This window comes from Rutilus rutilus (genome assembly GCF_951802725.1).
Source record: "Rutilus rutilus genome assembly, chromosome: 19".
NCBI classification, from domain to species: Eukaryota; Metazoa; Chordata; class Actinopteri; order Cypriniformes; family Leuciscidae; genus Rutilus; species Rutilus rutilus.
This window is the reverse complement of record NC_140232.1, coordinates 11,463,179-11,488,968: the sequence shown is the minus strand read 5'-3', so window position 1 is coordinate 11,488,968 and position 25,790 is coordinate 11,463,179. Positions and strand designations below refer to the sequence as shown.

Sequence of the window (25,790 nt, the reverse complement as noted above, 5' to 3'; positions counted from 1 at the left end):
GTATGTCTTATGTCAGGCTAAATTTTCATTACTATTATTAAAGGGGTGGTTGATTATGATTTTACTTTTCTAACTTTAGTGAGTGTGTAATGTTGCTGTTTGAGCATAAACAACATCTGCAAAGTTACAACGCTCAAAGTTCAAAGTAAAGGGAGATATTTGCTTTTAAAGAAATAGCTTTTTAAGGACTACAACAAACGGCTGGAATGGACTACACAACATTCCTCCCGGGTTAGTGACATCACTAACCCTAAAATTTACATAAACCCCACCCCCGGAACACGATTTATAGATTATCAAGACAGAATATGCTAGTCAATGACTAGAAGATAACTACACATTAGCAAAATAAATTCACCAACTAACCATTCAGAAACACTGACTAAATGTTGTCTCTTCTTCTTGAGTCTCTCCATCTTTCTGACTTCGGTTTGAACATAAAAGGCTAAAGGTTTTTGAAATTTCCAGTGCATGCCTGTGTGAGGTAAAAGGACACGAGCTCTTGAAGCTCCGCCCCCTGTGCTGGGAGCAGCAGCTCATTTGCATTTAAAGGGACAGACACAAAAACGGTGCGTTTTTGCTTACCCTCAAAAAGACAATGCTATAACATGCTATATAAAAATAACTGTGGGGTATTTTGAGCTAAAACTTCACATACACACTCTGGGGACATCAAAGACTTGTTTTACATCTTGTGAAAAGAGCATTATACCACCCCTTTAACAAAAATCATCATTTACTCACACGTCATTCCTAACCTATCTGGCTTTTTCTTCTCTGGAACACAAAATAAGGTATTTTCATAAAGATTTAAAAAAAGGATAAAGATAAAAATGTCTTTCTTTGTCCAAACAATGAAGGTCCGATGTTGTTTTTACTTTCCTTAAATGGACAAAGACTGTCAAAACATTTTTCTAAATATCTTGTATATTTAATATCATGTTTCACAGATGAAAGTCATACGTTTGGAACGACATGAGGGTGAGTAAATGACAGAATTTTTGTTAAACTTCAATGGTTCATTTATGCACATTAAAATATATTGACTCATATACTTTTGTATTTGAATGTTTACAAACTGTTAAACATCATATCAATGAACAAAATCCAAATATTATATTTATAAAACACAGACTATGTTCAGCTAAGTTTTATTCAATGAATTGAAGCATAATCAAAATGCCAGTTCCACAGTTATTGAAGATAAGGAACAAACCAATATATGACATGTCTTAATGACATGGAATCTTGAATAAAAAGAGAAGGCACAGGTCTACAAAATATATGCATAACATCTGGAATAATTAATAAGGCTTCTCATTCAAATTCAGATATAAAATCATTTTTTGGAGTGTGCAGAACCAGTTAACAGTGGAAATGCTGTGAATAGTTTAGTGAACTCACTCAAAGTGATTGACAACACTTGAATGAACTCAGCAGAAGCTCTTGATTATGAATACTCTCATAACTGAATTTATATAACTGCAACACAGAAAACATTTAATTTTGCCCTAATGGCAAACAAATAAATAAACAACATATGGTTATTTCCTCCATCCTCGTTAAGAGAGATAATTGTCTCCTAGTTACACAAGTGGACAAGATAGGTTAAAAACAAGTAAATGTTTACTCACTGGTTAAAAACATTAATATTAATAATAAGAATATAACATGTACTGGGGAGCAGATTTGCGACCGGTACCGTATGGTAAGACTTTAGTTTCAAAACAAAGATCTTTGGTTTCACAACAGACAATCTTTCAACACTTTTGTGATGTCAACAGGCTACATGACAACGCAAAAGATCCCGGTTTGAGGAAAGTATCACATTACCTGAAATTCAGGAAACAAAATTCTCCAAACAGTTATTGCTTGTTCATTATTATCAATTGCAGGATGCCACAAGTATGTACATGTGCTCAAAAGTTTGATATCAAGCTTTCTTTAAAGAATGCCTGGTCAACTATAATATAAAAACAAACATGTACCATTAAAACATCAGATTTTGATTCATTTAACAGCCAATTCAGATCAAATCAAATAAAAAAGAAATCAAATAAAATCGAATAAAAAGAACAAATATATGTAGTCAATATTGACCAGGGCACTGAAAATGAACTATATATCCAGTGTTAGAACAAAGGCCTTTCATAAGCAGAAGTATACATACAGAAAAATATATGTCTTCATTAAGGCATTTCTACAGAGGTAATTCTATAGGGTATTTCAGATAACTACTTAATATAAAAACACTATCCTTCATAAATGAAACACCCCGTTCAGGTTAAAAGTGCGCATAGTGTAAATGTCCGCCCTTGATTTGAGCCCCAACAGACATAAGGCCGCATCAACAGCATAGAAGCGTTGAAGTAAGGAAGTAGTCAAGATCGAATCTTTGCCTAAATGGAAAGGTGCACAGAAAGACAATGAGATGCTCAATAAATAGGATGCCTTTGTTGTTGGGTAGCTTTTTTGGATCGTACCATGATCCAAACAGGAAAAAAACACCAAACAATAACAATACCCCAGCATTCAAACTGCAGACTTCTGGAATAGTTGGACCTGATATACTATCAAACATCCACATATAAAAAGAAGTTATTTGTAAGATATTGGTGGTGAAATCAGAATGTGAAGTCGTGCATTAAATATTAAAGCAAATAAACTGATTATGAGATGTGATATTACATTCTGCCTGAAATCCCAAATCCTCCTGTGCATACTAGGCAAATCCCACAATATTAAAGTGTCTGAGTGTTATGATCAGGGCAAATGTTCTGATCAAACCCTAACACTTGGAATTAAGTGAAAGCAGGATGGCCGGTTGTTCCTCCATGACGCGAACTAGCAGGTTATCGATGTATTCCTCTAACTCCACGATCCTGGCATCTTTGTTGGATAGTTCAGCCTGTTGCTTTACCACCAGGGTGATCAGTTCCCCCTGTGTGAGCTGGGTGAACGGAGCGCTCTCTCCAATCTGGATGTGCAGTGAAATGAAGGAACAAAGGAAAAAAAGAAAGTATAAGTTATACAGTACCAATCAAAAGTTTGGATACATGTGATTGATGTTTTTCATTATCCTAAAAACTATGGATGGACTGATACTGAAATTTTGGCTGATAATGATAATTATTTACATGTTATTGGTCAATATAAAAATTCTGTAATATTTTGTCTAAAAAAAGAAAAAGAAAAATAACTAAAATCAATTGTTTTAAATGCTACAAGCAAAAGTAGGGTCACAACATTATAGTGTACAGTATATTAAATGTAATCTAAATTAAGTTCCACTTTTCAGTGTTAATAATAGATTGACATTTTTAAAAATTAACTGTAGGCGAGTGAACATAAAATACGAGAAATGACCATGCACACTTAAATACCCCAAATCAGCCGATACTTGGGTTTAAAAACTAGAATCAAATTCAAAATGAAAGCAGACTTAAATTGTGCCTGCATATGTTTTTCTTTACAAATTGTTTTATTCCCATATGTGACCCTGGAGCACAAAACCAGTCACAATTTTTTTTTATTGAGATTTATACATATAAAAAGCTGAATACAATTTTTACTCACAAAAATAAATGTTTTATATATTTACAGTAGGAAATTTACAAAATATCCTCATGGAATATGATCTTTACTTAATATCCTAATGATTTTTGGCATAAAAGAAAAATCTATATTTTTGACCCATAAATGTATTGTTGGCTATTGCCACAAATATACCCGTGCGACATGTGACTGGTTTTGTGATCCAGGGTCACATATGTAAATTTGACAACTTATTCTTCAATGTGCTAAATCAGGGGTCGGCAACCTGTGGCACATGTGCCAACATTGGCACGTGATCAAAAGCGAGAGAGGTGTACTATATGTAGGTGAACGTGATTTCACCAAGCAGGCTACAACGTGTTCCTGGATCAACATCTTTGTTGATCCTGGAACAACATTCCAATCAACTAATCAGATATGAGGGACAAGTTTACAGTTTATGTCAAGTTTAGGTTTACAGCCAGGGTTAGGTGCTTCTAATCATTTACCTCTGATTTTAGGGATAAGTTCTAAATTTTCAGACAGGAATGGTTACAGTAATTATGTTGATCCATGAACATGTCGTTCTTGGCAAAATCACAGTGACGGGTGTATGGATTTCACTTTTCACATCTGCATACAGATCTACATTTTGAGGTAATCATTCCTCACAGTAAGACAACTTGTTTTATTAAGTTAGGAGCTATAAATACTATTAAACGAGCCGCTGAAAGCACAACACAGATTAAGACAGCAGATGTATCACACAAGTTAAGTCTGTTTGACTGACAGCTTACAGTTTGTTCTGCTGCATTTGTTGTGCTTAGCTTTGAGAAAGAAAAAAGAGTTAATGCTATAAATATCGGAGATAGGAGATAAGTACACAGAGTCCTTTTAAATATTCCACACACATCACAATGATGGTGATGTGCAAACTCTGTATACGCAGTGGGGTTCAGCAGGGTCACATTAGAAATCAAGTTATTCAAAGTCTAATTTAAACATGAAAACAGTAACTTGACAAATAAACTAAAAAATTGGAAAATTGCTTCAGAAATGGCACAGTGATTAACTAGGAAACTGGCAAAAGGTTGCCGACCCCTGTGCTAAACAGCAAGGAGACAGAAACTAGGTAAATTACTGTACCTTTGACTTCTCAGCCATTTCCTTGATGGTGAAAGTCTTTGGGTCTTTCCCCACAGCGAGAACACTGGAAGACTGGCTCTCTGTGGTGTTCATGGGTTTCACTGGGTGAGGCCTAAGAAAGGAGAGATATAGACATATTATCGAAATGAACATGAAAACTGTACTGCAAACAATGGCAAATAACTAGAGCATTTTCATTCATCCAAGAGGAGGATGTACACTTTTAAGAATAAAACAAACCCTTAGAAAAAATTTAATTTTAAGGATTAAGGAGCCATGGATATGTTTGGAAGGGCGTACCTTATCGCTTATCTCATGCTAATAATTTAGTACTTTAGTGTTGCAAATTTTCTGTATGCACAGATCCCCTTAGATATGCGAAAATGTGCATTTACAACCAAAGCACACTACATGGGATACTGCGTACCACAATTCGTGTTTGACCATTTCAGGAGAAAATAATGACGGGCAAAAAGTCAAATTAAAAATCTCAAATAACCTTTCTCAGATGATAACTAGACACCTCTTGCTGACGTAAACATGCAATGTAGTAATAGCATAGATGCGTCATGTTACGATGTTGCATATGACATTTGTAAATGTGTGTTCCATACTTTTTCTTTTCTTTTTTTTTCCTTTCACACACTAACTGCGGTATAAAGTACATACTGTCTCGTAAGCAGAAAGCAGTTCGTGGCATGTGTTAGTAAACCATTCCAAACTCACCCAATGTACAATTCCCAACAAAATCAAAAGATCAATAAAAGTACAGCAGAGAAATGTAAAACTCAAGTGTAAGCACCTTTGTGGTAGAGCAATTAAGAATCATGCAAAACATCACAATCTTCAGAACAAATACAAATTGTGCCCCAACACTCATGCTCACCAGTTAATTTCAGTAAATTAACATGTGACCTCAGTCTTATATGCATCACTTTATGTAAGCTTCAATGTGTACGTTATGTAAAGCTCACATCTACAACCTTTCATATGGATCAAGTTTCATAAAACGTACACATTGTCAAGATAATCAATCTAATACGGCCTTCAATAACAAAACAGAACGGAGAAACCCCTGTATTATTTGACACTGCCTCGGTTCTATTACACAAGTCTAAAAAGACCATGACATTTTGAACCACAAATAGCAACAATCAATAGCAAAATCCCTAGCCCACAATCCCAACCCTCAAGATCCCAGGAAGTAGTAACCAACCACTAAGCCACCAATTGAACAAATGCCGAAGGCCAGAGATTGATTGAGGTAAAATAAAAGCTGCTGATTTGAAAGCTGATGGGTTTAGCACAGAGTGTCAGACTGTTAGAGGAGTTCAGTGAGTTGTTAGTAGGGGTCAGTCGGGAGAACTTTTCTCACCTTCTTGAATTAGAAACAGCACTTCCACTACTAACTGGCTGAGCCTCTGATGGCGAGACCCAAGCACGAAGTGTATTCCTGCCCCCAATAGGCGATTCAGATGTTACTAGAGTGGGTTCAATTCTGCTTGCTGGAGCAACACTAGTTACAGTCAGCTCAAAGTCTTCAGCATCTTGTGAAGACTGAGAAACGGATCTATCCAGACTACTATTCTCTGTCTCAGCTTTCCCAGTAGTTGTTATCGGGCGAGATGAATGTTTCTTTCTGAGTGAAAAATTTCTATGAAATGACGCTCTGGCTTGTTCAGTAAAGCTGGGTGATTGTTTTCCGCGTTCTAATTTTGGTGCTGTGCCGTTTTCAGAAAAATTTGTGAATAGATCACTTGTTCTTTTGTTTGCAAATTTGTTCTCTTTTTTATCAATGGTTGATGCCTGATCTTCAGGATTTCCCATTTTCTTTGCACCCCTTGTGAACAGGTCGTCTTCATTTGTGGCCTGCTGTGGTAAAGCCCAGGGATCTTTAGATATTAATTTATCACTTGGGAATGGGTCAAAAGCAATCATTTCCTTCCCATCAGGTTCATTAGTCAGTTTCCCCAAATGATGTTCTTCTGGAATTGCAGCAGTTTTAAGGTGATTTGCTTCAACAAACACATCTGTAGAAAAGTTTTCCTTCTGGCCCTTGTGTGGATTCTCAGCTTTGTTGTTTTCTAACATCATGGGTTGAGCTGTTACTTGCTTGTCTGGTTGGACTTGTCTGACTGGGTTCTTAACTAATGACTGTTGTCTGGGTTTGACTGAAGGCACCTCTTTAGCCACATCATCAGTCTTTGAATTAACATTTTGAATGGCTCTGGCAGCTGGCGTAGGCTTCTCTTTTGGCTGGGAGAGTTGATGGTTAATGGCATCAGGAGTCGGAGTCTTCTTTTCCTTCTCCTGAAGTATATGTCGACTTTGGACAGGGGGAGGAGACAAATTTTCCATGTTATTGGAGTTTTTAGGCTTATTGACCGTAGCATATAAAGGCTCTCTGATATGACCATGTTGGACATTAGGCTCAACTGATGGTTCTGGTGTTGCAGGAGCTTTGGGTGGAATGAGTGCTTCTTTGTGCCTAGCAGGGGCAGGGGGAGGTACATCCTTATTCCTTTGGTGCTGGTTAAGGTTTGCTGAGGTTCTGTCCTTTAAGACCGCATTCTTATTTGTCATCGGCTTCGCTGGTCCATCTACATTCATCTCTTCAGAGAAATCCCAGTTCCTCTGGTTTACCTCTGCGATAATATGGTCCCAACGTGTCTGACTCATCACCCCATGCCTCTTCTTGGGAAAGAGGGTTTCATAGTCTGGAAGAGGAAGAGACGGTCTATCTTTGGCATTCTGGGTATGCACTTTTTCCACATTATCAGGATGGCTTTCAGTCTTGGACGAGCCCCCATGATTACCAGGGTGTAGAGGAGCCTTTCGCTTCTTGTCAGATTTGGGAGCTGGGAGGTTTGCCATGGACTCACTTGACTCAATGAAACTCCTCTGAGGTTTAGGAGGTGCCAAAGATGAATGTAGATCGGAAAACATGCCAAAAGACTCAAATGAATCAGTAGAGGGGGATGGGGAAAATGGAGAAGCGTGGATAGTGCTCTGGGTGTCTACAGAGTCTGAAGGGGATTGGGAATGGCTATTATCGGTTTCAGGCAGTACACTCAGAGCCAATCTGCCAAAGAGTAAAAACATAAAATGGTCAACTTTTTTTTTTTTTTTAATACCATACCAGTGCACACAATCCAATATGTTTCTGCTGGGCATTACTACTGCAACTGAAAACACTAAGTTCAATCCATTTAATAAGTACAGCACAGGACCCTCCGGTCTAAAATCTATTATCACAACTCAATACCTGACATCTACACTTTACATTCAACTCAACATTCAAAACAATATAAACAATGTCTTCTTACTATTAAATGATTTGTATATATGACACACACATCTTTAAAAAATAAATAATAATAATAATAATATTTTACTACATAAAAATACATTTACTATTATTAAATGTAAATATTAATATTTTACTTCTATTCTAGTTTTTAAACATAAACCCCAGATAGACATGAGGAAATGTACCCTGCACTTCCAAATCTAAAAGGTCCACAGAAACAAAGACAACAAAACATATTCCTGTCTCTTTCTATACTCAGCTTTTGGAAAATTAGTTACTCACCATAATAGTTAATCACCACAAAACAGAAGTCCGTAAAATCCCTACAACTCCCAGTACAAATGCAGTTTTCCCTAAGACAATGTCTCTTAGTCACTGTCTGTAAGAGCACAAGATCATCATCTTTCACAACTTGTTTCACTCCATACCAGAAGATTAGCACATGACGATCCAGCACACATTCCTTCCTCCACTAACCAATCAAATGCCTTCGGCAAAACAGGTTAAGTTAGATACAAAGGGCCAAAATGCAAATCATTTAATACAATATAACCTATTCTGAGTACACTTTGTGTTTGTGGTCATAAAAATTAACAAACACTAAATGCCATAAATAACGTATTAGGCTATATTTAGTATGGCCTAAAGTATTACAGGTACAGCACTCAACAGGTGATTGAATGAAGAGATTTGTATTTGACTAAATCACTGTGATACAACATATTCCACTTTCACCCAAGGGTATGAAACTCAGTCATACCTGAACCCCCACACCTGTAGTTGAGAAACAATGATTTCATACCATCCTTACAGAAAACCCACACCCATACACAAACACTTCCACAATGGGATACAGCTGTGCAGAGAGACAAAAACAAAAATGCTAAAAGCTAATGGAGGTCTTTGAACGAGAAACACTTTCAGTAACAACCTCAGTGTGTAGCAATTTGAGCCGTTTCACTAAAACTACTTGTTCACTTACTCTCTTGACCTGTTATGGTGCACAACTTCAGATCGTCTGTTATTAATCATCTGTTAAAGCAATTTTCGCATGTCTAAATGAAGGAGTTCTTCTTTAAGAGCAGTAGAGTAGACAGAGGTGAGAGGAGTCGAGTTTCAGCCTGGGTTTCCCTCAGCTCTCAGATGGCAAGATACTAACTGCATTACAAGGCAGCCTGACGCATCATTCAGCATGCAGCCTCAGCATGAGGTCGGCTGAATATAATACAGACCTTTACATTTTTAGTTTCTTTTTAGATCTTATAAGAATGCTAAAAAATGTGGGTGTTTAAAAGAAAAGCAACTAAAATGGAGCTCAAGGGTAGAACAATGCTCAGATAGTTCCCATGGGTTGCTTTAGAGCTGGCTGATATTAATTAAAGTCAATTTACATGCACATGGAAAGTCTCATCTATATAATAATAATAATAATAATAATAATAATAATAATAGTTTCCACCACAAACCCTTTGTTTTAAAAGATAAGAGTCCAAATGTAAGTGTTTTGCTTAAAACTATTTCTTTATAATATGTGCTATAAAAAATTTTTTAAATAAATAATAATAATAATAAATATATTTTTTATAGATATAAGATTCGTAATGTGACAGTTCTGAATTTTGGTGTCAGTAATATTTTTAATGTTTTATTTGATCAAATACAGTAAAAACGGTAAAATTACATTTAAAACAACTGTTTAGTATTTTAATATATCTTAAAATGTAACGCATTCAGTAGCGGTTTTTGGCACGGGCGAACCGGGCAATCGCCCTGGGCGGCATTTTTGGGGGGGCGGCGCCGCCGGCACGAGCAGAAAAAAAATAAATAAATCTGCGCCGGGAAGCGGCTTTCTATTATCTATCATTTCACTGTGTGGGGAATTGGCAAATTTGCGCCCCCTGCAGCTGCAGGCGCCCCTGCTTGCTGAGAAGATGCCGTGCACAGAAGCTGTTTGTTTGAGAAGGGGAAAGGGGAGGGGGCGCGGAGGCGCGGGCGCGGATGACAGTTCACCTCTGGGTCTCTCCCAAATGGAACGGACAAGGGGGGAGGGGATCCATATAGTTATCTAAGTCAGTCACACCTCGACTTTCTTCCAAATAACGCACATTTCATTCATAATATTATAAATACATACAAGCCTCTATATTTCCTGCACATTTTTGTTTTTCTGAATGGTCTGAATGGCTAATAAAAATAGGTAATACAAAACGATTACTTAGTCACCGCCACCAAGGTGAATTGGTTTAGTCTTGACTTCTGGTCGTGACTCGTGAGTAACAGTTGGTATGGGGGGATCAGGGGAAATCTGTTGATTGTCGATGTCGAGTGCCAAATAAGAGATGGACAAGAAAGGTCAAAGCCATCAGGTGTCCAATTTAGAAACGAGCGAAAGATAAAGGTATGCAACTATGTTTTCTCTGTATGATTACGGTATCCATGTCATGAATGAAGGGGCAATATTAATTGTTGGGTATAACTCTTATTTGTTAGCCTTTTTGCTATGATTCTTGCTATGCTTAACAATAATTCGGTTTTAACTCAAACACGAGATCTAATTTCACCATAATATTGTTCTTTGCAACAAAACTGTTTCAAGTTCAGTTATTACACTGCAAAAAATGCTTTTCTTACTTAGTATTTTGTCTTGTTTCCAGTCCAAATATTAAACATTTCTTAAATAAAGATGAATAACATTATTTTATTATTTATTTTTAATAATTTATTAACGTTATTTTTGGGGGGGCGCTCGAAGGGGGTCTCGCCCAGGGTGTAATTCAATGTAGAACCGCCGCTGAACGCATTTCCTTGATGGCAAAGCAGAATTTTCAGCATCATTACGCCAGTCTTCAGTGTCACATGATCCTTCAGAAATCATTCTAATATGCTGATTTGACGAGAAACATTTCTTATCAATGTTGAAACCAGTTGTTTTAATATTTTTGTGGAAACCAATGCATTTTTCTGTATTGTTTGATGAATAGAAAGTTTAGAAACTGCATTTATTTATTTAGAAATGGAAATCTTTTGTAACATAAATGCCTTATTCTTATTAATGTTGGTAACAGTTCAATATTTTTTGTGGAAACAAAATATCTTCTTTGATGAATAGAAAGTTCAAAAGAACAGCATTTATTTAAAATAGAAATCTTTTGTAACATTATACATTTCTTTACTGTCACTGTTAATCAAATTAAATGGATTATTGCGAAATAAAAGTATTCATTTCTCTCTTTTTTTTTTTTATCTCAATAACCCAAGACTTTTGAATAGTAGTGTATAATGTAAGAACTAAAGCAGTAAAAATGTAGTTAAATACAATTAAGGCATTGTTTTTCAATAATTGAATACAAGGAAGCATTAATACAATATTAAGCAACAATATAACAATGTACAGAAATTAACAACAGAAATATGTATCAAGTTATATTTTTTTCTAAAACATTTTAATGAGATTAAACTACTTACTATTAAAACACCTGTCTGAATCAACAGACACGGATATACTGCGGGTTAAATAAAAGCATTTTTAAATGTCAAATATGTTAACAATGTTAATTGTTCAAATTATTATAAAGGCCAACACCTTTTATGAATTTCACATGAATTAAGTCACCTCTGTCTGTGATTATGATGCACATAATATCCACGCAGCACAGAACCCCTCCTAAACTCCCTCCCTGATATAAATGTTTATGCAGATATGGTTTGGATCACAGTCTTTGTGTTAAACCGGTTGGGTACGGAGTTAAATGAATGTTGCGGTTGTTGATTAACGTGTCAGGTGTTCTGGTACGTAAAGCAGGTGCGGGGCGGTCACCAAACAGGACCCATGCAAGACTCTGGCTAACTAGTGTAACAAGCACTACAGGAAACTTACTGGTCAATCAATTGTGCATTAAAATCATCACAACATTGCTTAATATTATATCACTATTAAATGCATTGCTAATCAGTGAATATTCACCCAGCCATAAATCAAGAGGAGGTTCATCAATATGCGCACTCACCTCGGCTTGACGGCAGACACTTTCGCTGTGCGACTGGGTAAAGCAATAGCTGTTGGCGTTGGGGTGAGGGTGGTCCTAGCGCCCCTCCGTGGGTCCGTGGATCTCTCTTCTGGGAAAGAGGCTGGGTTATCCGGGGAGAGGGGAATTTCTTCAAACGGGTTTATGGAGGAGGGCGCATCCACACGTTTGGGTTCATTCATTGTTTCCTCTCTCTTCTCCTCCTTCTTCCTTCCGATGCCAAAGAGAGAGGAAAGGCGTTCGGTTACTCTGGACTCCTCATGGTGCCGCTGCTCCTCGGCCCGCTGCATCTCCTCCTCGCTGCCCTTCTTCTGCAGCTCTTCCTCTTCCTTGCGCTTCTTCTCCTGCTCCTCAAGTCTGCTTTTCCTCTCTTCCTCTTGTTTTTTCTCTAGTTCTTGCTGCTTCCTCGACTCTTTTTCTTCCTGTCGGTCCAGCATCTCTTGAAGGCTTCTTCCTCCAGGTTTCTTAGCCTTCTCCTTCTCCTTCTCCTTCTCCACCGCCTCTACTTGACTGAGGCTCCTGTCCTCTAGAGGGCTCTGTGAGGCAAGAGGAGTTTTGTCTAGCACTTCAGGCTTATATGAGGGGATGCTCAGGCCTTTAAATGAGTCGATGGACATGTCGGAAGCATTTCTTTGATGGTGTTTACGAACATCCTCTACTGAACCCTTTCCTGAGCTGTTCAGACTGAGCGTGGAGCCAAAAGCAGCTTTCGGTTCTTGCTCCTCAGCATAAACATGGTTGCCGTTGATACACAGGTTATTCTGCTCCGGGATGTTTTGTTTAGAGCGGCTCAGAAGAGAAAAGGGGCCAAGAGACGCTTTGCTATCTGAGCTGTCAGTGCGCTTGTGTCCCAGAATTTTAAACCTCTTTTTCACTGCAAGAGAAAATAGAAGAAAATATGTATTAAAACAGCAATGTCCATGAGGTCCAAAATGTATTTGGATAATGTCAGAAACTTAGGCCACACCTACAAATGTCAAACTTTTTGATTTGTAATTGGTGTCGAGGTGAATTTTAGTAGATGCATGCGCTACATATCAGATTATATTTATATAAAAAGACTGAACAAGTACAAGAAGTGATTTTAATGCACTTAAAATTAATTAAGGCGTTTTATCTCACTGTTTTTCTATTTTAGTACAAGGAAAAATATATTTAATCATTTTCATTTTTGTAACGATACACAGTAATAAACAGAAATATTTACCTACTTACACTAGGAATAAATTACATTTAAAAATATATGATAAAATAGAAGTTATTTTAAATTGTGATAACATTTCACATTGTTACTGTTTTACAGTATTTTTCATTAAATAAATGTAGGCTTGAGCATAAGAGACTTCTTTCAAAAACATAAAATCTCAAAAAGAGATGTTCAGAAAAAGAAAAAAAACTCAATTACTCAAATTTTGGACTGTGTACAAATTAGTGCACAATATATATATATATAAAAAAAAAATATATATATATATATATATATATATATATATATATATATATTAAAAAAAAATATATATATATAAACTTTTTAATGATTAAAATGGGATCCATGTCTGAATACTTTTAATCTGATATTTATAGGTATGCTTTTAAAAGCTTAATCTAAAGGGGGAAAAAAGAAAAAGGGTGGATACCTATATTTGGATTAGATGCATAACCTTTGACCTTACCATCAGGAGAGTCCACATTAAGTCCGGATGATCTGCTGCTGCTGAGTGAACTGTTCTTCTCAGGCAGGGTGCCCAGGGTTGACATGGACTGGGACACATTCCTTTGGAGGTTTGTCTTTGGTCCAAAAAAGGATTTCAGTTTTGATTTCTTCTTAGGAGCGTCTGAACCACCCTCTCCTTCTCCTTCACTGTCGGTTCCCACTGAGGAGGGCACGATCGCAGAGGCGGAATCCGACAGGCCGTCTTTCTTCTTCCCACGAATTTTATCCTTGAGCTTGGAGATGCCAGAGCGAGGCTTGTCTGTCATGGAGAGGTCAAACATGCTGGCTGACATGTTATTCCTCGTGAACTGAATGTCCAAATGAACTTCCCCTCGGTCCTTCTCTTGTTTCCCATTCTTATCCACCAGCTTGTACCAACTGCAAAGAGAATCAGACAAGGTCTTCATTAGATTGCATGACAGTTGTGCTCTTTTTTTTTTCCCCTTGTTAAAGGGGTCCTATCATGCTATTTTACATTTTCAACTTTCAAAGTTACTTTCAAAAGTTACAAAGCACAAAGCCAATCCAAAGGGAGTGAAACGACTCCATTTTAGTCGTGAGTTTTCTTCCGGTAATGTACACATCACGATATTCCTCATTTAAATAATTCCCACCTAAGGCATACGCAAAAAAAAAAAAAAAAAAAAAGGAGTGAGGCCTGGTTGAGTTGCATTAGTAGTGTGTTGAACCTCGTGGTACAGTCGACCAATCAGAGCACATTGCAGTTTTCAGAAGGAGGGGCTTCACAGAGACAGGAACTAAACAGAGCCTTACTGACATACTGGGAAAATAGATGTTGCAAGAATGTAAAATATGTGAAAAATAATATTTTTTTGAACATTCAAATATGAAACCCTATCCTAGTAGACTCCAAAAACAAAATCAAGACTTCAAAAAAGGGCGTAATAGATCCCTTTTAAGGATTGTCATTTATTTGAATTATTGCAGCTTATTTAAAGTCTTATTTTTAAATCACATTAAAGTAAATAAAACTATTAGAAATAATTTGTGCTTATTAAAATAAAGCTAAAATAAAATATAAATATTAGAAAAAAAAAATTGTCTTGGCAAATAACTCAAATAAAAGTTGAAGTTGAAGCACTAAAATTTCTAAGAATTAAATACGTTTTTTTTTTTTTTTAAATAGTAATAAAAAGGCACATATAATTACTAATACTAAATATTAACAAATACTAAATAATGCTAAAATAACATGTTACGCAAGTAATTTATGATTTAAGTGTCATTTTGGAAACATTTCATATGCATTGTTGCAAATTTTCTTTTGACTTTTGTAAAATATAAAATAGATTTGTTTGTGTGGGGAAAGAACTCTAGAAGAACCCTGTAATCTCCGGCTGGATATTCATTATTATTATTTGTATTATGTGAGAATAACAAGGCCACAGAGTGATCATTAGCATTCATTATACAAAAATAAATTTAAATAAAAGAGTCGAACATGATTTTATCATAACCCTATGAGCACACATGATTAAGTGGTTAAGATCCAGGCTATGAATATGATACCCTTTTTTATTATATAAGCTTAGCTAAATTCATTGATTTAAATGGTGGTGGGATCAAAACTAAATTACTGTATACAAATAGAGAGGCCAGATTTTCACATGGGAGTTGAGCCCTGTGCCAGTAAATGATGCAGGTCAGAGAGGCCCTCCTACTGATGAAATAAAGGGAAAAATGTCTTTGTTTAGCCCACGCTTGTCCACTCATTTCTGCTCGGCAATTTTTTCAGCAGAGCAGCAGGTAGGAGAGTTCTGGAGTTCAGTATCTGTAATCATGAACAAGCCATTATCTGCCCACACTGTTGTCATAATAGACTCCTGAACACTGGGATCATGGGTAGTCTACAGTCACACTGACACCAAACAGCGGCTCCCACGGATGAATCGGATTAAACGTGGCATGTGTTCAGAGGAAGCAGCTGCAGCAGAATTCCAAGCATTTAGGTTTGGACCCCCACAGGACAAAAGTTTTGGACAGACTGCTACTACAATTTTAAGGAAGAAGAAAAAAAATCATGAACATTTTTCCCTTTTAGAATAACACCCTAAAAGTGATTTCAGGGCTCAACAATAAGAATGACCCACTGTGAGAGAGATTCAGCAATGTTATGTTGTGAATCATATGCAATCATTGTTTTGTTGTTGAAATGTTATATTTGTAAAAAAGAAAAATGTATATTAATGAAATAATAATACACATTTATATAATTTGGGTTTGAAAACTGTTTCACTCAACTCTAACCCTAACCCTATAGTAAGTACATATAGTTAATTATTATTCAGTACTTTAATGTATAATTAATTACCAGTGTTTGGTATGTTACTCTAGTAATTAATCTCTAGCTACTAATTACATATGCAATAGTGTAATTAAATGACTGTACTAATTACTTTTTCTAAAAAGTATTGCATTACTTATTATTACCATTTACTTTCCAAATCCCATATCAACATCAATCACTATGCTTACTAATGCATTAATTACACTGTAACACTGCCACCTTAAAATAATGCGTAACCATTCATTCTTATTAAAAATGATTCAGAATCACTTCTGTTTCATAACAATCAATCACTGTTTGTGGATACCCAAAAAAATGTATATAAAAGAAATAAAAACAAAATTATCTTTGCTTTCTCATATAAAAGCATTGATTTTGTTGTAATTTTTTAATATACTCACTCAAAAATTAATGTTTAATGGTAAAAGCATTGAAGATTGCAGACATGCTTTCAAATCATAAAGTGATATGCTGTTTTTTTGTTTTTGTCAATGTTTTGTGGCCAGCTATTTTAAGACTTGCAGTTAGTCAAGGGGTCTTACGTTTAGTATCAAATTAGACCAATCTACATGTTTATGTAACTATGAACAGTCCTGAAGAAAGAAAAATGTGATGACTAAAAGTAGCCTTATCAGTTTATGCAACCGGCCCATGAACTCAGCATATTGAAGCCTATTTTCTATTGACATACACTAAAAAAAAGCCAAACCGTTCTCAATTCAAAAGGTGTCCAATAACGAGAATTAAAAATCATGCATTATAAATTCAAACCCTTTATATAACATAAATATATTTCCTTTTCATTAAGCCCTGAATGTGTGTACATTTTTCAGTGTTTTGTTGTGCAGAAACACCTCACCTTTATGTGTTTTTTTTTTTTTTTTTTTTTTTTTTTTTTAAGAATAATACTGTCGTTCAAAATGCTCTCATTTATGCTTGGAATCACATCCAAATGGGAAAAACTAAAGAAGCCCAAGACCAGGAAACACAGACTATCAGTCCGTTAGTGGACCGTATACACTCAGACCACAGCAGGAAACTCAAATCTGGAGTTTCGGGGTGTGGAAAGACTTAAGGGAAATCATGCCTATCAGCAATCGAAGCTCAAGGAATGTTCTTCATGAGGTCACTGTTTAGAATTTGATAAGGAGAGTTCTTTCAAGATAATCCAGGCCTATTTACATTATCTTCTTCTCTAAAGTTTGTTTGGACCAAAGGGGAGGCGAACAACAGATGCTTGACAAACGCAGCACAGAATATCACATCGAACCTTTTCCCTTTTAATAGATCACCTTGCAGTCAAACCCATTTTTAGTCTCTTTCATAAGCATTAATCTTCAACACATCATTCTCTCGCAGCTCTCAGGAATCGATCCAGATGGTCATGCCTGAAAGATCTTTGTTATCTGAGACAACATTCGAAAAATTTTACGAATGGACTTCATGTGAACAGCCCTCGCAGCTAATCTAACACACACAGGTTTATCTCTTTATACAGGGAAAACGTTACTCAAACAAACATTTGCGGTTCCTAATCTAACTTCAGCTGCAATCATTAACTCTGTCTGAGAAGGGCACAGTGAACTACGCTGTGCTCTTACCAGGAAAAGCCTTCTATCATTTTCAGAGATAAACAAGTCACATTTATACAAAAATCAAGGAAGTAGATCTACTGCACGATTTCATCCAGATTCACATTATGAAAATGAAACAAGTCTGGTTTAAGTGATCAGCTCATGCACGTAAAGGACGAGCCTTCATCTACTAGTTACACTCTTTTTGAAGATGGCTGTCAGCAAGGTTAATAGGGTTCTAGCAAAAATAATGTTTCGTAAGACACTCCGGTGTTGGATGTAAGAGTGAATATGACGCAGTGGATTAGTTGTATATTCATTTTCGAAGGGACTGCGCCCCCTACCTAAATTAGTTTATGTCTGCGCGAATCATTTTACGCCAGACTGCTTTGTGAACGAGGGTCAATACAAAACACAGGTTTTGCTAGAAAGTTGTTACTCAAGAATGGGTCAGTACCAACTGTTTGTGGTCCAGCTTATAGTCTCCAGAGCGATACTGGCCACGGCAGTAATGGAATGGAGAGCGCACACTTTATTACAGTTCATAGGAGTTGTTTTACGGATATAAAGTTTCCAGTTTAACAAGCACCCCCTGAAAAGGCATACGGTTTGTATTGTTTACTGTTAATTGTAACAAATGTGTTTGTGTAATTTGCAGTGTATGTTGATGAAAATGCACGAGAGAGAGAGAGAGTTTATGGATAAGACTTTTTCTGGAATGTGTACTTTATTCAGCTCTTACAGTGATTTTGTGAAACAGACACATCACCTTCTGTGTGAAGTACAATAAACTTTATAAAACTAATCAGTAAAGTTTTGGCCATCATTTAGACAAGGTCCGCAACAACAGGCTTGTACTAATAGTGGATAAAATCAAGATGACAACATAAGTTATAACCGTAATTAAACTAAACTATACCTGTTCTATCTCCATACAGCATTTATTCTCCGGCTCTGTGGGCATTATTGTCCGACTCCGCTTCATAACTGAACACCGCTACTGACAGTTTCTGACATTTTCAGTGCGTGGGATTGTCCCGTTTTGTTGCTGATATGAGCTCTTGAAGCTCCGCCCTCTTCTTGAAATGTGGCGGGAGCAGCAGCTCATTTGCATTTAAAGGGACACGCATAAAAACTGGCACCCCCAAAAAGTGGCATTTTAACATGTTATAAAAATGATCTGTGGGGTATTTTGAGCTAAAACTTCAAATACACACTCTGGGGACATCAGAGACTTATTTTACATCTTGTGAAAAGGGGCATCCGATGTCATCTTTAAAATGAAGATCGATTAAAATCGATAACTCAACATTGTCACGCCAGCCCAAAAATCCCCACACAGTTGAGCAAAATGGCAGTCCAGTATGGCGCATTCAGAAGTCAAAAATAGCAAATGTCAAAAATAAAACTATTACATGCTCTTAGAGGACTTCCTCTTAATAAAAATAGCACTTCTGTTAAAAAAAAAACCACTGGGCTATGCAGAGTATTTAATCCTCACTGAAATAAATGTAAATTAAACCAAACTATTCCTCTAAAAAAAGAAACCAAATGAAAAATAATACTAATTTAAAGTAATAATTTAATTTAAATTTGAATTAAACTGGTCTAACCTTGCTGTGAATGGGGCACATAAGGGTTAACAGGAACCATGAGTTCACACCGATTCCCTTTATTTGTTTCAGGTATACAAAACCATGTTTGCAGAGAAACTTTAAACCAAGGGCACAGCCACTGCGAGACTGCAAAACAAACGGGTGCAGCAAGTTTCATCTGCTCTTTTATTTATGGGATAACAAATGATTTCATAAAGAGTTTGAGAGGTCATATGACATGGGAATATTTGGCCTGGATAAAGGTATAGCAAAATCATTTGAAAAATGATCCACTGAGTTTAAGAATTAACCACACCTTAGTCTAAATAAGCCTGGACTGAAGACTACGTACAGATACTTACGCTGCACTGGAGAATCAAAAGATGGAAAGGCGCTAAAACGTGACAGGCCTGGGACTTTAAAATGCCTTGGAAGGGGGGAAATGCCATTAAATTTAGATAAGAACTGTCTAACTACTAATATTAATTTACTATATCATTAATACTGCAATAATATAGCATTTTTGTCTCATATTTGGATATTCTTATAAGAGACAATGCTCAGCTGACCCACACCTCAATGTCAAAGCTGCCATATCAACATTACCCTGAAGTAGGACAGTAACACGACACCAGCAAGCTCTAAGAAAAAGAGAAGGCAAAATTCAATCCCTTGTGTGTTCGTAATGAGAGGGAGAAAGAACGAGAAAGAAAGAGATGGCTTGTGTTTTATGAGCAAAAGAAAAGACAAAGTGCTTTCTTGCAGTGCACAATACTATAATGAAGTGCCAGTGCCAACATTTACAGCTTTCTCAGACTGTCAATATTATCTGATAATAAATTAATATGGAGGACTTTTTGATTACAAAATAAATTAGACTAGAAACCTTGATGGTTCTGGACTTGATGATGCTGAGAGGAAGATCACATAAGAAGCTGGATCCAGCTTTGTTTCTATATCTGGAAAACCATGGTCACTATGAAATTATTTGACAATGCAAAAAGCTCTCAACCAATGATGATCCTCCCTAATTTACATGTTGCACACTGAAAAGTAAATAAATGCATGACGTAATAAATAAATAAATGAAAGATTAAATACATTAAATTAAATAAAAAGTTATACAAAAAAGTAATACAAAAAACAAATTCAAGGTTACATTTAATTAAAAGTGAATTATATGTTTTATCAAATCAGTTATTCCTTTATTTATTTTTCTGTTATTACATCCATCCAACAATACTGAACAAAACTATAAACGCAACACTTTTGTTTTTGCCCCCATTTTTCATGAGCTGAACTCAAAGATCGAAGACTTTACAAAAGGCCTATTTCTCTCAAATATTGTTCACAAATCTGTGTAAATCTGTGTTAGTGAGCACTTCTCCTTTGCCGAGATAATCCATCCACCTCACAGGTGTGGCATATCAAGATGCTGATTAGACAGCATGATTATTGGCACAGGTGTGCCTTAGGCTAGCCACAATAAAAGGCCACTCTAAAATGTGCAGTTTTTAAAAACAAAAACAAAAAAAGTTTGCAAAAACAAATGTGTTGCGTTTATAATTCTGTTCAGTGTATCCATCCATCTATCATTTCTTTAGGTTTGGTCCTTCATATACTAAGGCATTTTATTAAGCCTCTACAACAAAAAAATTCCCTCATAAAACAGAATTAGAACATGGTTTATTATAACGGTTTCCACATACTGCCATGGAAGTTATGGACTTTAATGAAAATAAAAGAGCAAATAGTTACATTATGTTTCATTCTTAGTACTCATATTCAATAAATTAATCTATTTTGGATCAAAGTCAAAGACAGACAACATGAAGAGAATAAACAAAGCCTCTGACCTTCAGTGCTAATAGATTACAGAAAGTATGACATGCACAATACTTATCAGAGCTGAGTTTATTATGGGAGACACAATAAAGTGATTCAGTGATACTTAAGCCAAGACCTCCTTCAAAACACACCTGCTTGAAATAAATCACACATTTTAAGTGTTTCTCTCATTACGTCATAAGGAGCTTTTTCATTCCTATTTTACATTGGAAGCCTACATGGATACACCCAAACATTCACGTAACAACTATTAACATACTTCACCATTACATATAGTCTCAAGTACAGTACACACCTGCTTTAAACAGCAACCATGTGAACTGGGGCAAACCCAAGGCAAATAGACAGATCTCACACGTCCCTTTCACTCTCTGTTTTAGGAAGTCAAACCAATAGGCAAATAAAAGGTCCTCTGTATTTGAATAAAGAGCAGCCCTCATTAAAAAAAGAACAAACTCTGAAAATTATTAAAATAAAAAAATACTAATATCTATCTATCTATCTATCTATCTATCTATACGTGTGTGTATGTAAATATTTGGTAAGTTGTTATATTTTGTTTTTTCTATTCTATCAATTGTTCTGAAAAAGTAAATAATAATAATAATAATAATAAATAATAATAGTATAAAAAAACAATACAAAAACATGTATTATTATTATAAAAAAACTACTACTACTGTTATTATCATTATTATTATTATTATTATTATTATTAAAAACAACTATAATATAAAAGTTACACATTGTTCTATTGAACATTGGATTTTTCATGCAATCATAATATATTTCTAGTATAATTTAGTCACTCTTACGGATTGCAAGCAGACCTTTTTAAAACCTAATTTTCTAAACAGAAGGCCATAGTATGCTTACAGTTTTAATATAAATTATGTACTAGTGTCTTTAGGTTGGATTAGTAGTTAAATGACTAAACTGCATGAACCAGATCTATGAAAGGAAAAGAACACTGTGTTCACACGCACACCTGTACGCACACACACGCACTATTCTAAAAGGTGGTGGAAAGTACACACCAATGTATGTTAATATACACCATTATCCCAACCTAGGGTGTCACTCAAGCTTGTCAGTTAATGACTACTGAAGTTTTGTTGCAATGGGCTGGGAAGGGTGGAGAGGAATGTAAAAACGACATTATTTGTAATACAGTTAGACTGGTTGTGTGAGATTATGATGGACTGTTTTACCCTATTAGTCATATTTACTTGCTTGCTTGGAATAATAAACTATGACTTTTCAAAAGCATACATCAGAAAAAAAAAAAGAAAAAAAACCTGACCCAAGAAAATTAACAGATCCGCTAATGAAGTTGCCACCAGTTACTCCTGATATTAATAATTGTTCTACAGCTGTTATAAGTACCATTACAAAGATTAAAAAGGGTTTATGGCACACATATTTTTATCTTAGCCTAATTAGTAGGAATCATCTTGACAAAAAAAAAAAAAAAAGTCAGAGTAAAAAAAGCTTTTCTGTTAAAATTGAACCAAGTAATTCTACATGGAGCTGAGCTCACCCTCATAAATGCTGACATTTTGAGATTACATGACAATGGATTCAATGGGCCAAGTCACTAGTAGTAACAACAACATCAATAATAATAATAATAATAATAATAGTTTATTTTATATTGCACTTTTTCTGTGCTCGAAAGGTATACTAAACAAGCAAACCAAAAACAAACAGTGGAGTGAGTGATCATGTGTGAGATCCACTGGTTCAAACAAGCAGACCCTGATGGAGCAACGAGTCAAACGGGTCCGACAATCTGCAGCGCAAACGGCACACAACAAGAACAAACGGCACAGGACCTCAAACGCCGAAGGCCACCGGGCAAAAAGACAGGTCACTTCCCGGTCTCTCTCTCAAAGGCCAGAATAAGAAGTCGACTGGTCAAATCAGCAAGCCAACCTAATATGCAAATAAAGGAAAACTCGCATGCCGTCTGTTTTTGAATACGAGCAGCCCTCCTTTCCAAAGGTGAAAATGAAAAGCTGGAGAAAAGTTAAGCTCAAGCAACGACTACATTGAAACTAAACTAAAAGAACAAAGTTTGTGTTCTGTTTCCTACACTGGCACCTGTTCTGTTTCTGTGGTGCCTAGGCTATTTATATATTTTCTGTTGAACTAGTTCTCGTTATTTATTGTCAAAGAATTGATATTCCTAGCATTGAGGCAAGCATGACTTTTACTCATATTGCGGGTTAGGACCAAATATAATGTGTGTGTGTGTATATATATATATATATATATATATATATATATATATCACACAGAGGAAAGTAAGTTGTCCCTTATTTTCACTATATGAATGACAGCTTAAATCATGTGGCTTTTTGAGATGTTCTGGGAGTTTTTTGTGATAATAGTTAAAATTTTCACATAATGGGCCAAATGTATAGGGGGGGAAATGAAAAATTGGAAATATTTGGCTCTATGTCTAGCTCTTTTTAAACAAACACCTAGCAACACCCTAGCAACCACACATCAACATTCAGAACACACCTTAGCAACCTTATAACAACATCCTGGTGGCAGGTCGATACCTAAAAACATTTAAAAACTCGAACATTTCGACATTGACGAGCGCTGTTATACTGCTTAGGCAAACCAGCATAAAAACGTAAAACTTTGTGTCATGCTACGAACAAACAGAGCGGGTACGTAATGAGGTGGAGCATCAAAATTTGGGGGCAAAAATTTGGCCTTTCCAATTATCTATCATTTCCATCAAAATATATGGTGGTTATGGCCCTGTGTTGCAGTGTTAACAATTCAATATGTTAGGAACTATCATGTAGGTAATTCATTCAGAATTCATTCTTTGAAGTGAATGGTAGATGTCATTATTTGCAACCCACAGCCTATTTGACAAATTATTTTTGAATATAGCCTATTATGTTGACTCATACTGAGTGGAGAGGGGGAAAACAGTTCGTGAATGTACCCAAATATAACTGAATATGAGGAACAAGTTGATTACAAATAATTCCTATAGTTAGTGGCCTACAGGTTTTTTTTTTTTTTTTTTTAGTTTTGACTATACACAAAAATCAGTGATGTGACGTAGCTGAATCGTTTCTGCCTCATCACAACATTTCGATGTATCCATCACACGTCATCACACGTATACAGTAAGAGATTAAATAGTACTGTATAATGGTCATGAAAACACAAACACCCAGGAGACGAAATGTACTTTTACTTGACGAACATTTGTTTTAAAAGGGTGGAGTACTGAATCCTGCCCATACAAAAGAGAAGACCAAAACATACTTTGATGAACTGTTTGAAAGCTTATCGCTTTGAACTTTAAAAAATCTGTGAGTCATAATGGGATGCTTTTATGACGCAAAGATAGGCTACAATGTTATTCCCTCATAGGACAGAATGACACTCACTCGGTCTTTTTGCGTGATCTGTTGCCGTGGAGGTCCACTAAGTTGATGACAGCCTGTCCCAAAAACTTGTCCAGTCCCACCAGGGCTCGATGCATCGCGATGATGTAAAGCGTGCATCGCTCCGCGTTCCCCTGATGGAAGAGCGGCAGATCGAACGTCGCTTCTTCCTTCCATTCGGGCGATACGCATTTCTCCGCTACGGACGTGGAAAACTTGTCCTTGCCCACCTGCATGATGGCATATGCGTCGTTCGTTCCATTTTTGCCCTTGATCCGCAGGTTTCGCGCTTTGAGCACTGTTACCTGAACGCTCGTGGGATACCACTGCTGGTCACCCAAAGACATTCTCAGTTAAAGTCCAGGTTCAACCGGGACGAGAAGTTGCGCTTTGTTCGTTCGATCCCGCTTGGAGTTTGTCTAGTATCCGGCGTCGCTCTGGCTCCTATCCTGCGTGTAACTGTTTGGCAGATCTTATATAAGTCCCGCCCCTCGCGCATGACGTCACTGTGGACCCAGCGTTCAGGTGATGCAGGTATCACATCATTCTTCACATTATTAAACTATTAATGAAGAGCTTTTGATTGAACACTCAGCCCCGTGAAACCATTATTTATTTATTTATTTTTAATCCCGACCTTTTAACAACGTTGCACGTACCACTTTTAATCTTTGGTCATGACTTTTTCAACAATTTTAACCTCAAAGTGCGACACCAAAGGTGTACAGTAGTAAACGATGCGGGTTTGCCTACCCTACAGTATCAGCGAGTTGTTTAGCAACAGACAACCAATCAGAAACTGCCTTGCCGATTACCTCATTAAATATTATTGCACATGTACAGTCACAAATCCCTTCACGTCTCAGTTCAGTTTACCTTAATAGAGATTTTAGAAACTGTTGAAGAATTTCCTTATTAGCGTTTCCTCAATTTACTTCCTCAGACTTTATCTGTCTAGAGATGAATCACTGTAGGCCTAAAGCTCAGATAAAAGCTTAAAGGGATAGTTCACCCAAAAATAAAAAAATAAATATGTCGTTTTTTACTGCACCCTATAGTGTTGTTTCAAACCTGCATGAGTTTATTTCTTCTGTTGAACACAAAATAAGATATTTTAAGAAATGTTGATAACTAGACAATTGACGGCACCCATTGACTATAGGCCATTATTTTCCTAATGGAAGTCAATGGCTACCATCAACTGTTTGACTACCGACATTCTTTAAAATATATTATTTTGTGTTCAACAGAAGAAACAAACTCATGCAGGTTTGGAACAACTTGAGGAGTAAGTGATTAATCATTTTTTTCACA

At 36.2% G+C, this 25,790-nt stretch overlaps 1 protein-coding gene across 2 annotated transcripts; it reads right to left on the bottom strand.

Annotated features, from left to right (window-relative positions):
- Window positions 1-1,122: 1,122 nt before the first annotated feature.
- rab11fip1a (RAB11 family interacting protein 1 (class I) a) lies at window positions 1,123-24,956 on the bottom strand. Of its 2 annotated transcripts, XM_084388706.1 has the most exons (6): window positions 24,480-24,956; window positions 13,689-14,107; window positions 11,998-12,889; window positions 6,056-7,762; window positions 4,681-4,792; window positions 1,123-2,977 (listed from the first exon to the last, which is right to left on the bottom strand). In XM_084388706.1, the coding sequence occupies exons 1-6, from the start codon at window positions 24,821-24,823 to the stop codon at window positions 2,789-2,791; spliced, it is 3,663 nt and encodes a 1,220-aa protein (XP_084244832.1). In that variant the 5' UTR covers window positions 24,824-24,956; the 3' UTR covers window positions 1,123-2,788. The 2 variants fall into 2 exon arrangements, with proteins under 2 accessions (XP_084244832.1, XP_084244833.1); XM_084388707.1 differs by lacking the exon at window positions 6,056-7,762 and having other exon boundaries at window positions 1,135-2,977; window positions 24,480-24,955.
- Window positions 24,957-25,790: the final 834 nt, after the last annotated feature.

Excerpts from the sequence above, each read along its gene's own strand:
- rab11fip1a (XM_084388706.1), bottom strand. The coding sequence starts at position 24,823 with ATGTCTTTGGGTGACCAGCAGTGGTATCCCACGAGCGTTCAGGTAACA. Across the intron at positions 4,793-6,055 it reads GCTGTTTCTAATTCAAGAAG|GCCTCACCCAGTGAAACCCA; the intron begins GTGAGAAAAGTT and ends CTCCTTTCTTAG. Across the intron at positions 2,978-4,680 it reads AAATGGCTGAGAAGTCAAAG|ATTGGAGAGAGCGCTCCGTT; the intron begins GTACAGTAATTT and ends CTGCACATCCAG.